This window comes from Entelurus aequoreus, linkage group LG26 (genome assembly GCF_033978785.1).
Source record: "Entelurus aequoreus isolate RoL-2023_Sb linkage group LG26, RoL_Eaeq_v1.1, whole genome shotgun sequence".
NCBI lineage: Eukaryota > Metazoa > Chordata > Actinopteri > Syngnathiformes > Syngnathidae > Entelurus > Entelurus aequoreus.
In genome coordinates this window covers 12810570-12825569 of record NC_084756.1, presented here as the reverse complement: position 1 = coordinate 12825569, position 15000 = coordinate 12810570, and the positions used below count along the sequence as shown (strand labels likewise).

At 36.2% G+C, this 15000-nt stretch overlaps 1 protein-coding gene across 1 annotated transcript in view; it reads left to right on the top strand.

Moving 5' to 3' along the window:
* Positions 1–15000, top strand: part of LOC133643376 (receptor-type tyrosine-protein phosphatase gamma-like) — a 705805-nt gene that overhangs the window by 83673 nt on the left and 607132 nt on the right. The window contains exon 2 of the mRNA XM_062037895.1: positions 8411–8455. Coding sequence (XP_061893879.1) covers positions 8411–8455 — 45 coding nt within the window. The remainder of the gene's footprint in view (positions 1–8410; positions 8456–15000) is intronic.

Below are 15000 nucleotides of genomic sequence, written 5' to 3'. Positions count from 1 at the left end.
ACAGTGTTAAAGTTGTTTATACGGCTACCCTCAGTGTGACCTGTATGGCTGTTGATCAAGTATGCATTGCATTCCCTTAAAGCCGCATATATAATGTGATTGGGCCGGCACGCTGTTTGTTTGGAGGAAAATCGGGCGTGACGACAGGTTGTAGAGGACCCTAAAGACAGTGCCTTTAAGGCACGCCCCCAATATAGTTGTCCGGGTGGAAATCGGGAGAAATTCGGGAGAATGGTTGCCCCAGGAGATTTTCGGGAGGGGCACTGAAATTCGGGAGTCTCCCGGGAAAATCGGGAGGGTTGGCAAGTATGTCCTACGTCCGTGTACCACTCCGTACAGCGGCGTTTTAAAAAGTCGTAAATTATACTTTTTGAAACTGATAACGATCATTTCCGATATCACATTTTAAAGCATTTATCGGCCGATAATATCGGCAGTCCGATATTATCGGACATCTATAGTTGATACCAATACTGATCACACGTCCTAACTGTACATTTTTCCATGTATTTATGGTGAGTGCTACAGGCCGTTTACCAATACCAACACAGTATTTAAACTTGTTCCCTATCCTCTTTTATTACATACAATTGTTTGATCAAACCAAAGTCAATAATGCACAATTACTGAACAAAAGCAAAAACTACTATCTAATCTACTATAAAACCGAAACATATTAACATTTAGTATGACACACACTATTACTGCGAATTGGTATTGCTGAGTACCAGTATTGATTCCTAGTTACCAGGCATCTGTTCACATGTTGACGTTGGAGTCTGCGCGTCTCCCTCGTCGAAAAAGACCTTAACGGCGGAGTGGGCGGATGATGGTTGCATAGAAGCTCCACAACGGTCACAAAGGCGGAAGAAGGCTGCAGCAAATATGGGCCCCCAATTGTCTTGGTCTCCATGCCATTAGACCCTTACCTTCTCTTTGCCAAGGACAGTGTGGTGGTCTCCCCACTTTGCACAGGCAATCATACTCGTTTCGAGTGATCGCCGACGACGTTCACATGTGAAATTTACCCATCCTTATTTGCAATGCATTTATTGTGAGGCAACATTTTCAGTCCTGCGTAGTTTTTTTTATGTCTTCATTTTGTAAAATATGAGTAGAAATGGTTGACTTGCATGTTATGACTAAGGGGTGTGACGATCTGCTTAGCTCATGACAACCGCTTATTTCGATGTCGTCAGAAATGACTTCCACTGTATTTTTAATTTCTTCCTATTCCACCCACTTATCATGTAGCGTTACACATATCTTTAGGGCAGGGGTCACCAACGCGATGCCCGCGGGCGCAAGGTAGCCCGTAAGTACCAGATGAGTAGCCCGCTGGCCTGTTCTAAAAATAGCTCAAATAGCAGCACTTACCAGTGAGCTGCCTCTATTTTTTAAATTTTATTTATTTACTGGCAATCTGGTCTCACTTTGCCTGACATTTTCAATTCTAAGAGAGACAAAACTCAAATAGAATTTGAAAATCCAAGAAAATATTTTAAAGACTAGGTCTTCACTTGTTTAAATAAATTCATAATTTTTTTACTTTGCTTCTTATAACTTTCAGAAAGACAATTTTAGAGAAAAAATCCAACCTTAAAAATGGTTTTAGGATTTTTAAACACATATACCTATTTACCTTTTAATTTCCTTCCTCTTCTTTCCTGACAATTTAAATCAATGTTCAAGTAAATTAATTTTTTTTATTGTAAAGAATAATAAATACATTTTAATTTAATTCTTCATTTTAGCTTCTGTTTTTTCGACGAAGAATATATGTGAAATATTTCTTCAAACCTATTATCATTAAAATTCAAAAAAATCATTCTGGCAAATCTAGAAAATCTGTAGAATCAAATTTAAATCTTATTTCAAAGTCTTTTGAATTTCTTTTAAAATGTTTGTTCTGGAAAATCTAGAATAAATAATGATTTGTCTTTGTTAGAAATATAGCTTGGTCCAATTTGTTATATATTCTAAAAAAGTGCAGATTGGATTTTAACCTATTTAAAACATGTCATCAAAATTCTAAAATTAATCTTAATCAGGGAAAATTACTAATGATGTTTCATAAATATATTTTTTTATTTTTTCAAAAAGATTCGAGTTAGCTAGTTTTTCTCTTCTTTTTTTCGGTTGAATTTTGAATTTTAGAGAGTCGAAATTGAAGATAGACTATGTTTCAAAATTTAATTGTCATTTTTTTCGTGTTTTCTCCTCTTTTAAACCGTTTAATTAAGTGTAAATATCATTAATTATTAATAATAACATAGAGTTAAAGGTAAATTGAGCAAATTGGCTATTTCTGGCAATTTTTTTTAAGTGTGTATCAAACTGGTAGCCCTTCGCATTAATCACTACCCAAAAAGTAGCTCTTGGTTTCAAAAAGGTTGGTGACCCCTGCTTTAGGGTTTAATATCCTGAAAACGCCACACACTTATGGCAATACCAAAAAACACACAGCAAAGGCGTCTTCTCTTGCCTTATATCCATTCATCTCCATGCAGCCATCTATCTGTGTCTCTCTTCCGTTAGCAGGGCTCAGATTTGCTGCTTGCGAGTTGCATGATAAACACTGCTCGGTTCACATGGGATCACAAAGTACCCCATTTGCATTCCTTCCACACGCAAACTAACACAAGCATGGCTGACAGCGGTGACATCACACGCTTGTCAGCCGAGAGACTCTCGCGGACGTGCACCCAGCAAACCACTTCAACCACCGGGCCACACCTTAATTGGTCCTCTCGTACATGCCGCATGTCAATCTGATTTTCGAGAGGTTTGCAAAATCTGTGCGTCAATATTAAACTAACCGATGCATAATAATACCACGACAAATTGGGGGGTAAATTATACAAATTATGCTCTCATTTCTGTTAATTGTCTCTTTAAGCAGCTGTGCAAAACACTTCAAGCACTAAAATATGCTCGAAAAAAACATCTGAAGATAAGTAGGGTTGTCCCCAGGGTATAGGCTACTTGGAAATAGCAGCTACACAACAGCTAAGCACACAATAGCACACAAGCTAGACATACGTAATAAGTGTCTTTAATTGAACAATATCGCAGTCTAAAACCACACATTTGTCTAAATGACCAATTATAGTCGCATCTTACTTGCACTTTCAAAGTCTCCAGGGCAGAAGCGTATTGGAAAGTATCCAGTATCAAACGTGTCCGCATGATTCAACTCACTGTGAATTAACTCTATGACTTATTGTGACCAGTAGGTGTTGCCAAAAAATTCCAATTGGTTATAATAAATATGTTAGTGTTTTTCATACCCACAATTGTTTTCTGTTTGACACATTTCACTTGATTACACCTATTCTAAGTATTTACTATGATTCATGCTAATATTGATATCGGTGGAAAAAGTAAGGCCCCGATTTTAGTATCGCAACAAGAAATAATATATTTGATAATTAGATATTATAAAAATGCTGCTTTGCAAAATGTGTGCATACATATTAAACTAAGTAATACATAATAATATCACAACAAATTGGGGGGTAAATTATACAAATTATGTTCTCATTTCTGTTAATTGTCTCTTTAAGCAGCTGTGCAAAACGCTTCAAGCACTAAAATATGCAAGAAAACAAACATCTAGTCTAAAGATAAGTAGGGTTGTCCCAAAGGTAAAGGCTACTAGGAGATAGCAGCTACACAACAGCTAAGCACACAATAACACACAAGCTAGACATACTTAATAAGTGTCTTTATTGAACAATATTGCAGTCTAAAACCACACATTTGTCTATATGAGCAAGTATCAAATAATTATAGTCACATCTTACTTACCTGGAGACTTTGAAAGTCTCCAGGGCAGAAGCGTATTGGAAAGTATCCAGTATCAAACGTGTCCGCATGATTCAACTCACTGTGAATTTAACTCTATGCATTATTGTGACTACTAGGTGTTGCCAAAAAAATGACTCCACTCCACGAGTTAATTCCAAACAGTTATAATAAATATGTAAGTGTTTTTCATATCTACAAATTTCACTTGATTACACCTATTCTAAGTATGTACTATGATTCATGCTAATATTAATATCGGTGGAATAATAAGGCTCCGATATTAGTATTGCAACAAAAAAGAAAATATTGGATAGTTGCATAATATTATAAAAATGCTGGTCTTCAATAGGTTTGGCTTGCTTGCAAATTGTGTGCATAAATATTAAACTAACTGATGCATAATAATACCACAACAAATTGGGGGGTAAATTATACAAATTATGCTCTCATTTCTGTTAATTGTCTCTTTAAGCAGCTGTGAAAAACACGTCAAGCACTAAAATATGCTCGAAAAAAACATCTGAAGATAAGTAGGGTTGTCCCCAGGGTATAGGCTACTTGGAAATAGCAGCTACACAACAGCTAAGTACACAATAGCACACAAGCTAGACATACTTAATAAGTGTCTTTAATTGAACAATATTGCAGTCTAAAACCACACATTTGTCTATATGAGCAATTATAGTTGCATCTTACTTGCACTTTCAAAGTCTCCAGGGCAGAAGCGTATTAGAAAGTATCCAGTATCAAACGTGTCCGCATGATTCAACTCACTGTGAATTAACTCTATGACTTATTGTGACCAGTAGGTGTTGCCAAAAAATGACTCAACTTCAACTTAAAGACAGCATACGTTCATTCCAATTGGTTATAATAAACATGTTAGTGTTTTTCATACCCACAATTGTTTTCTGTTTGACACATTTCACTTGATTACACCTATTCTAAGTATTTACTATGATTCATGCTAATATTAATATCGGTGGAATAATAAGGGTCCAATATTAGTATCGCAACAAAGAAGAAAATATTTGATAATTAGATATTATAAAAATGCCAAAGTCAAATGTTTGCTGTCCATGTACATTATAATATAATACAATTATATAAACTATTACTATATATATATTAGGGTTGTACGGTATACTGGTATTAGTATAGTACCGCGATACTAATGAATCATATTCGGGACACACGAGGACTTTGAATATGAGCAATGTATGATCCTGTAACTACTTGGTATCGGATTGATACTCACATTTGTGGTATCATCCAAAACTAATGCAAAGTCTCAAACAACAGAAGAATAATTGATTATTACATTTTAACAGAAGTGTAGATAGAACATGTTAAAAGAGAAAGTAAGCAGATATTAACAGTAAATGAACAAGTAGATTAATAATACATGTTCTACCATTTGTCCTTAATAATTCTTGACAAAATAATAGGTAGATAAATGACACAATATGTTACTGCATATGTCAGCAGACTAATTAGGAGCCTTTGTTTGTTTACTTACTACTAAAATATACTAATTTGTATTTAAAAACAACGTCTATATTTTCAAGGTAACATAAACTGTTGGTGTTGTTTACTTGAGTCATATTGCCATCATAGTGCAGTCTACACGTATGTGTTATGTTTGACTGCCATCTACTGGTCACACTTATCATTATAAAATGTATCAAACAAAGTTGCTTCGAGGTCAGTAACCAAAACCGGAATTAATCCGTACATTAGGCGCACTGTCGAGCTTTGAGAAGAAAAAAACAGGATTTTGCGCCTTATAGTCCAGAAAATAAGTTATTTATTTTCAAAACAAATGTATCTTTTTAGCCTTTAAAAAAATAGCCATTTTATGACGATGTAATCTTGATACCGCCCATGGTCCCGCCCCCGCTGTCAGAAATAGATTGTTTTAATAATAAATTGAAAGGTCTTCCTAACAAAATGAGATGAAAGTGTATAGTCACAGATAAAAGCAGCGCACAGTCGATACAAGAGACAAAATGTCATCCCTCTTGATTGTCTTGTCTTGAAGTTCATTGTGCAAATTCAAGCCATTTTTACATGTTAAGTGTGCTTTCCCCCCCCCCCAACGTGTTGTAATTGGTTGTCGTCAGTGTGACATTCTGCAAGTTTCTTTTGGCTTTTTTTTTCTCCGCACTAATTTATGTCTCTCTGGAGAGAAAGCATAAAATGTGGGTTGAGATTGCTAATGTTGATAATTGGATTCAGTGCTGCTATCAATAGAACGCTCTAATGACCACACACAACTTTTTTTTTTTTTTTTTTCCTGCCAGCATTGAGCAATAAAGTACATGTCCCTCATCCTTCTTGGAACTAAGATGGAGGGAAATAGGGAGAATTAGAAAGATGAGAAGAAAAGAGAATAGAAGCTCCAACCTCACTAATAATTAATATTATTAATATTCTGTCCATTTAATCTATTTATTATTATACTTTCTTTGTTCTCATTTTGTACATTGTCCCATCACTTAGCTCGGGGGTTATTTTTTTAAAATTGATTGAAAATGGAAAAAGATGGGGTAAAATATTTGTTGGTTAAAGTTTTTTGTTTGAGGACAAACATGACACAAACCTTCCCAATTGTTAGAACTACCACTGTTTAATATGTTTCTGTGTATGCTTCACTGATGACACTATTTGGTCAACATAGTTTTGTCCTACTAATTTCGGCGGTTCTTAAACCCACCATCGTGTGGACTGTGACGCAACAGTTTGTTTACATGTAAAATCTTCCACTCCTTCTTTGTCTCATTTTGTCCACCAAAAGTTTTATACTGTGCGTGAATGCACGAAGGTGAGCTTTGTTGATGTTATTGACCTGTTGGAGAGCTAATCAGGCATATTTGGTCAGTGCACGACTGCAAGCTAATCAATGCTAACATGCTATTTAGGCTAGCCGCATGTACATATTGCATCATTATGCCTCATTTGTAGGTATATATGAGCTAATTTACTATATTTGTATATAATTTAGTTTTGTATGTTTCATGACACATTATCTGTATGTAATATTGGCTGCATTTCAGATAGTTGTTTGTGTGCCATGTTGTTCCAGACCACAGCAAACATTACCTAGCTTGCCAAAGATTGTAATAAATCTATTAGAAGAAGACAGCCTGCCGTTTCCTTTAACTTGGACACACACATCTATACCTTTGGCCATTCCAAGACAGTCATTTACAAGAGTTATCTCACCTTCTGAGAAGTTTTACTAATGTTTTTGATTGTTGTAAAAAAGTGTAGAATAAATATTACATTTCCACATTTCTGTCAACGAAGATTTGCTACAGCCTGCGACACATAGTCCTTTTGATAGTAGGCTATTATAGCTAATATGGACACTTACATCATGTGTTGCCTTCATTATAATACTTATATACGGCTTTTCATTTTTTGGGGCTCCAGACAGATTAGTTTTTTGTATGTTTGGTCCAATATGGCTCTTTCAAAGTTTTGGGCTGCCGACCCATGATTCAGCATTATAAAGATAAATCAATCAATCAATCAATTTTGACTTATATAGCCCTAATTCACGAGTGTCTCAAAGGGCTGCACAAGCCACAACGACATCCTCGGCTCGGATCCCAGATCACTTTGTTTACATAGTTTACCGACAACAACAAATCATTCATTTTCTTGTATTATTTTTTTCTACAGTGTGTAAAATAGTAAATACATAACAACTCAGACTCCAGGTGTGTCAGCTTCCCAAAAACTGACATTAAAAACGTATATCTTAACTACTGAAATTGTTTTTTTGTTTTTTTATTGTAATTCTGTAGAAGCGTTGTGGCCATATTGAAATTTCCATAGCCGATACCGATAATATTTCTATGATCCTCGATACTTTATAAGGTGGGAATTTTTCAATCAAGGTTTTATAATGCCGATTCTGACACGATCATCTAATATGTGAGATCAGCCGATACCAGTACCAATACCGATCACATGTATTAACTGTACATTTTTCCATGTATTTATGGTGAGTGCTAATGACCGTTTAACAATATCAACACGATATTTAAACTTGTTTGTTATCCTCTTTTATTAAATACAATTGTTTCATCAAACCTGTCATGATCTGTGGTCTGGATCATGTTTTTTGTTATTTTTGGTTTAAGACTCCAAAAATTCCTGTTTGCGCTCCCTTGTTTTTTTTAGTTTCCATGACGGCTGATTAGTTTCACCTGTCATGTGTTTGACTCACGCACCTGCTTTAATCAGAGATTATTATTAAGTTAGTCGTCCTGGCGACATTACTCTGTATTTGCTCTGTTCATGCCATAGATTCATGCTCTGCCAAGTAAGTTTTGTTTCATGTCCATAGTTTCTGCCTATGTGTTAGTTTTTGTATCATACACTAAGTTGTGCCTTCGCCTTGTGCGCCCTTTTGTTTTGTACCTATTGATAGCGAACAATTAAAAATGTTCCTACCTTCAAGCCTTGTCCGAAATAGTCCGATTGCATCCCGGGAGTACAAATCTCGCAGCAAGCTGCGATCTCCTCGTCACGGCAAAACCAAAGTTAATAATGCACAATTGTCGCGCTTGGGTCGCATGTTTATGTGCAGGTCGTTCTCCCAAGATGCAGCAGGAACTCCGGAGGCAATGTGCAGGTAAGAATAGGATTTATTGTCCATACATCATGAAAAATACAAAAAATACAAGATATAAACAAAAGAGGCGTGTGCCGAGCAAAGGATCTAGCTTGCGCGTAAGCTTAACATATAAACAGGAATCCAGAATCATAGAAGCAGGGAATCGTCAAACGAAACATGTTGCATGGAAGCAAATAAGAAAACCGGACTGAGTGTGGCGAGAAGCGGGGAATAAGTAGCTCTCTGATTACTGCGCAGGAGCAGGTGAGCGTCCCGAACACTATTTAGAGGCAGGTGAAAACAATCTGCAGTCATGGCAACTAAAACACAAACCCAGGGGTGCTCAAAACAGGAACTAAGGGGGTCAAAAACTAAACAACCGTGATTCGGGCGACAGATCATGACAACAATAACTAAACAAGAGCAAAAACTACTATCTACTACTTATTTAAATACTTTGGTTTTTACCCTCAAAGTCCCTAAACTTATAAACATTAACAAAACAAATATTTTGAAAAATCATCAATCTGATCCCTCTAGAATCGGTCATATACTACATTTGGTATCAATACCACCAAATTATGGATTGATCCGCCTTCGTCTTACATGTTGCTTTCTGAATTTGACAATGTTGACACACCAACAGTTATTTTATCCTCTTTTTTTAATGTATTTATTTTTATTTTTTTTTAGTTATTTTTCCTCTGACTTTTATTAATGTACTTGTTAATGTCATGTTAAAAACTGTTACTTTCTGCTATAACGCGGCTCCATCTCTTAAAAAATAAGAAAATAACGCCTTTAAATAATAAAAAAAACATGACTTTATCTACACTGTCAAAACTAAAATCACTTTTTACTATTTTTTAAATGGTTGTCCTTTTAATATTTAATGTTTTTTTATAGATGAAAGGAGAAAAATACTATTATCAGGATACATATTTTTCCTCCATATCGCGCGGCACTACTGTAAAGATTTAAGTCTTTATTTTCATCCCAGATTTGTACATACACACTAAAACCGTCTTTATTCCGGATACGTCTTTTTTGAGCAAGTTTCTCAGGCCAGAGGTTTAAGAGGTTAAGAACTCACATCCCAGAAACACCATGTTTAAATTAAAGCTGATAAAGAATGTTTTTGTAACCGCTGGCAGATTTGATGTCATAAAAAGAAAGATTAAGACAAGACTGAGGGCCCATACAGACAGCTTAAAGATGACATTTGTGTGTTTTAGATGATAAGCATGTCGACTGCACCAGATGGCTAACATTGGGATTAGCTAAAAAAAAGGGAATTAAAAAGGCAGTGTACAAATACCTTTGCAATTTTTCATTTGGAGTTTATGTTGGCATCATAAAAAAAACATGAAAAGGGGGGGAATTGTGATTTAATCCTGTGAAGAAAAATAGCTCTAAAGTATTTTTGGCTATATGTAGGATTGCGTGATATACAAACCCCAAAACCAGTGAAGTTGTCACGTTGTGTAAATGGTAAATAAAAACAGAATACAATGATTTGCAAATCCTTTTCAACTTATATTCAATTGAATAGACTGCAAAGACAAGAGACTTAACGTTCGAACTGGAAAATTAAATTTTTTGCAAATATTAGCTCATTTGGAATTTGACGCCTGCAACATGTTTCAAAAAAACGGCACAAGTGGCAAAAAAGACTGAGAACGTTGAGGAATGCTCATCAAACCCTTATTTGGAACATCCCGCAGGTGAACAGGCTAATTGGGAACAGGTGGGTGCCATGATTGGGTATAAAAGCAGCTTCCATGAAATGCTCAGTCATTCACAAACAAGGATGGGGCGAGGGTCACCACTTTGTCAACAAATGCGTGAGCAAATTGTTGAACAGTTTAAAAGCATTTCTCAACGAGCTATTGCAAGGAATTTTGGGATTTGACCATCTACGGTCCGTAATATCATCAAATTGTTCAGCGAATCTGGAGAAATCACTGCACGTAAGCGGCTAAGCCCGTGACCTTCGATCCCTCAGGTCAAAAAGCGACATCAGTGTGTAAAAGATATCACCACATGGGATCAGGAACACTTCTGAAAACCACTGCCAGTACCTACAGTTTGTCGCTACATCTGTAAGTGCAAGTTAAAACTCTACAATGCAAAGCCAAAGCCATTTATCAACAACACCCAGAAACGCCGCCGGCTTCGCTGGGCCTGAGCTCATCTAAGATGGACTGATACAAAGTGGAATAGTGTTCTGTAGTTTGACGAGTCCACATTTCAAATAGTTTTTGGAAACTGTGGACGTCGTGTCCTCCGGAACAAAGAGGAAAAGAACCATCTGGATTGTTATAGGAGCAAAGTTCAAAAGCCAGCATGTGTGATGGTATGGGGGTGTATTAGTGCCAAAAGGCATGGGTAACTTACACATCTGTGAAGGCACCATTAATGCTGAAAGGTACATACAGGTTTTGGAGCAACATATGTTGCCATCCAAGCAACGTCATCATGGACGCCCCTGCTTATTTAAGCAAGACAATGCCAAGCCACGTCTTACAACAGCGTGGCTTCATAGTAAAAGAGTGCGGGTACTAGACTGGCTTGCCTGTAGTCCAGACCTGTCTCCCATTGAAAATGTGTGGTGCATTATGAAGCCTAAAATACCACAACTGTTGAACAACTTAAGCTGTACATCAAGCAAGAATGGAAATAATTCCACCTGGAAAGCTTAAAAAATGTGTCTCCTCAGTTCCCAAACGTTTACTGAGTGTTGTTTAAAGGAAAGGCCATGTAACACAGTGGTAAAAATGCCCTGTGCAAACTTTTTTGCAACCATTAATTTCTAAGTTAATGATTATTTGCAACAAAAAAAATAAGTTTCTAAGTTCGAACAATAAATATCTTGTCTTTGCAGTCTATTCAATTGAAAATGATTTTAAAAGGATTTGCAAATCATTGTATTCTGTTTTTATTTACCATTTACACAACGTGCCAACTTCACTGGTTTTGGGTTTTGTATTGTGTGTGTGTGTGTGTGTGTGTGTGTGTGTGTGTGTGTGTGTGTGTGTGTGTGTGCGTGTGTGTGTGTGTGTGTGTGTGTGTGTGTGTGTGTATCGCAGGAGTCTGCAATATATATTGTCATATAGATGTGGGTTCATTTTTCCCATCCCTTTGCTAAATGTATAAACAAGTGGAATGGAAAATATTTTGCATAGAATAATGGCTTCCTCAAGAGGTGTTATTAAAATAGTTGCACTGCCACATTGAAAACAAACTGGTAAACGTGATCGCATTTGGAAAAAAAAAAGAAAATGATACAAACAAAAGGAGTCGGCCATTTGTCAGCCTGACCCAGATAGACAGAATCTGGATGCAGAAGGAAGAAAAAGTGACAGCTGCATAGATCTATCACTATATCCTGTCTGGGGTGAAAACTGCAACATCCCATCTTAACAAAATAAACATTATTTTAATTTTGTTTATTTTATAGCGACGATCAGGCTGACATTTGGCACTGCTGAACTGACAATAACAACATTATATGTGTAGAAATTAAGTATGAATGCTGAAGAGTTCAAGCTCAACTAAAATGCCTTTGGCAAAATGTGGAATCATGTTTAACGTGACGATTTCTGAAATGTGGAAAATTGCTACCCTCAGTGTTTTGATGCCAGAATGCTTTACATGTATCTTTTTCTGAATTCCGTTTAATTCTGTATAATTAATTTTTTATATTTTCCACCTATTTAACCACTATAGATTGTGCCTAATCAGTAATAAAATGTTCCTTAATTAAATGCAGAAATTACAATATATAGCCCCCTCTAAACAGCCCATTTATGTGTAGCCAGATGTGGGCGAGCATCTCTCTGGCTGCGTAATATAGCAAAAAAAAAAAAAAATCATGATTAATTTTCATCATCCAATCCTCTTTTTTTGTGTGTGGTTTCTAAACCTGCTCGTTTGAAAGCACCTATACCAAAACATGAAGTGAGTTCACAATGTTATTAACGTACAAAGTAAATAAAGGAAATTAAAAAACAATTTTACTCAACAGTAAAACAAATGAGGAAAAAAATACCGTATTTTCCGGACTATATGACGCACCGTATTATAAAGCGCATTAAAGGAGTCATTTTTTATATTTTTTTCTAAATGTAAAATACTTCCTTGTGGTCTACATCAATAACGGAGTAGCATCTCCTCATCCGGAATCAACAACACTGGAAATGTGTCCCGTAAAAAAACGTCCGACCGGAACTCTCTAATAACTAAAGTTCCTTGGGTGAATAATGTAAACTCACCACACCGGTATGTTTTAGCGCTTTCATGGCGAGTTCACTGACAGATATAAGTAAGAACTTTACACTACTTTATATTAGAAATGCCAACAGCGGAGGATGAATGTCACATAACAAGAAGATAAAGGAAAAGATGACGCTTATCGACTACGGCGTCGCCACGGACATTTTCAGGACTTATGCAGATCCCAAATACACATCAGCAGGTACCAGAAGGTAAGAAAAGTTGCTTTTGCATAATGTTGCGAAACAAAACGGCAGGTAGTGTCTGCTAATAGGTGCCATTTTGCGGTCCTTATACACACACCCTAATAATACTCTTATGTTTGATGCGCCGACAATCCATCAAGCGGTGTGGCTTCATAGCTTACCGAAGTCGTACTAAAAACATTTTCACAGATTTTTGAGCGCCATGTGTAATGTTCTATATTCTCAATGGAACATTTAATGTTTTGGTGTTGTTTACTGGCGTCATCTTGCAGTTTATACGTATCTCTTATGTATGACTGCCATCTACTGGTCACACTTATCTTTACATCATGTACCAAATACAATTACTTCGAGGTCGGTAAGCAAAACCAGAATTCTGCCGTACATTAGGCGCACCGGGTTATAAGGCGCACTGTCGATTTTTGAGAAGATGAAAGGTTTTTAACTGCGCCTAATAGTCCGAAAAATACGGTAAATATAAACATTTGTATTTAAAATGTAACCTTCTTCTGATTATAATGCCCTCAGCTATCAAGCAGAAAGGAAAAGAAATGTCAACACAACCGCGGAAAACATCAATGTAAACAACATTCTAAAATCACAATAAACACTTAGGCAAAAATAAGAAATATGTAAGAAATGCTTAATAAAGTGTAACAAAATAGTGCAAAGTGTGAAAATGTAAACCATTAAGTAACCTGAGGAGAACTATTTTCTGCAGGTTTAGTGCCAGGTAGTTAGCCTACGGCTCAGCAGTGGGTTGTGGGTTAGCAAGGCTAAGGTGATGTGGTCTTTGGTCTGAGTACAGTCCGTTTTAAAAAACACTACCCTACTGTTAAGGTGACTTTTCCTGTTTTATCCACAATTTTTTCTCTCTTTGCAGCACTCATTTTTAGTTTCTTTTCTCACATAATGCAAATAATTAACCGGGAGAGAACAAGATGGTGCAACCAAAAAGGTAGTTGATACTGTTACCCGATTGGCTGTTAGCGTGTTAACCAATGCCTTTGTTTATGCAACCAACCTTGCTTCGCAACTTCCGTTTTTTTTTCCGACAAAGAAAGAAATATATGTATATGGAACATTTTATCAAACACATTTTTTATTGATATCGATCGTCTTTTACTACATATATTGACATTGTTTTGGCGTCCGAGCCCTATATGGAAATGTTCATATCGTTACATCCCGACATTGTATAAATGCTATTAAAGACAAAGTCTTTTGCTGGGAATATGTCTGACAATATGCCTTTCCAAGCCATTAGCAGAGCCTCCCTCAGCAGAAGACATTAGCCCACATTAGTGGTGAAGTAAGTAATGCAATTGGACGTCATCGGGGGGTTTGCAATGTGGAAATTGAGTTACCGCCGGTGTCCCGTGAAGTCGACTCAAATGTGGAATATACCTTTTAGACAGCAATTCAACAGATGCATGGATTTGAAAAATACAAGCAAGGGGGGAGATCATCAACAGCATCAATATAAAGTGAAGATAGAGAACAATACACCCGCAAAAAGTCCGTGTTCAAAAACAAGAAAAAAAATACAAAAATGAGGGGTATTTTATTTGAACTAAGGAACATTATCTGCCAATAGAACAAGAAAATTTGGCTTGTCAAGACTTTCTAAATGACGTAAAATTAGCTAACCTCAATGAACCCAAAAATACCATAAAATAAGTATATTCTCACTAATAACAAGTGCACTTTTCTTGATATAAAAAAATTTGACCTTTTTCCCAAAATGTGTTGAAATATATTCGTAAATTAAGTAAATGCTAGTGCCATTATCTTGACATAATGATAAGTGCTCTGCATTACATTTCTTGAAACCAGCAAACTTACACTAAAAACTAGTTCATTGTTCTTAATGGAAAGGCAACAAGGCAACCGCTTGTTACTCTCGGGGTCTCCTAGCCGCTCAGGCAAATCATATGGTCTAAAAATGCATTTTTCCATCGATAACATGACATCATCGCGCCAAGTGTGTGCTCTTTCAGTCAATTAGTGCACGAAGAGAATATATATATATATATATATATATATATATATATATATATATATATATATATATATATATAT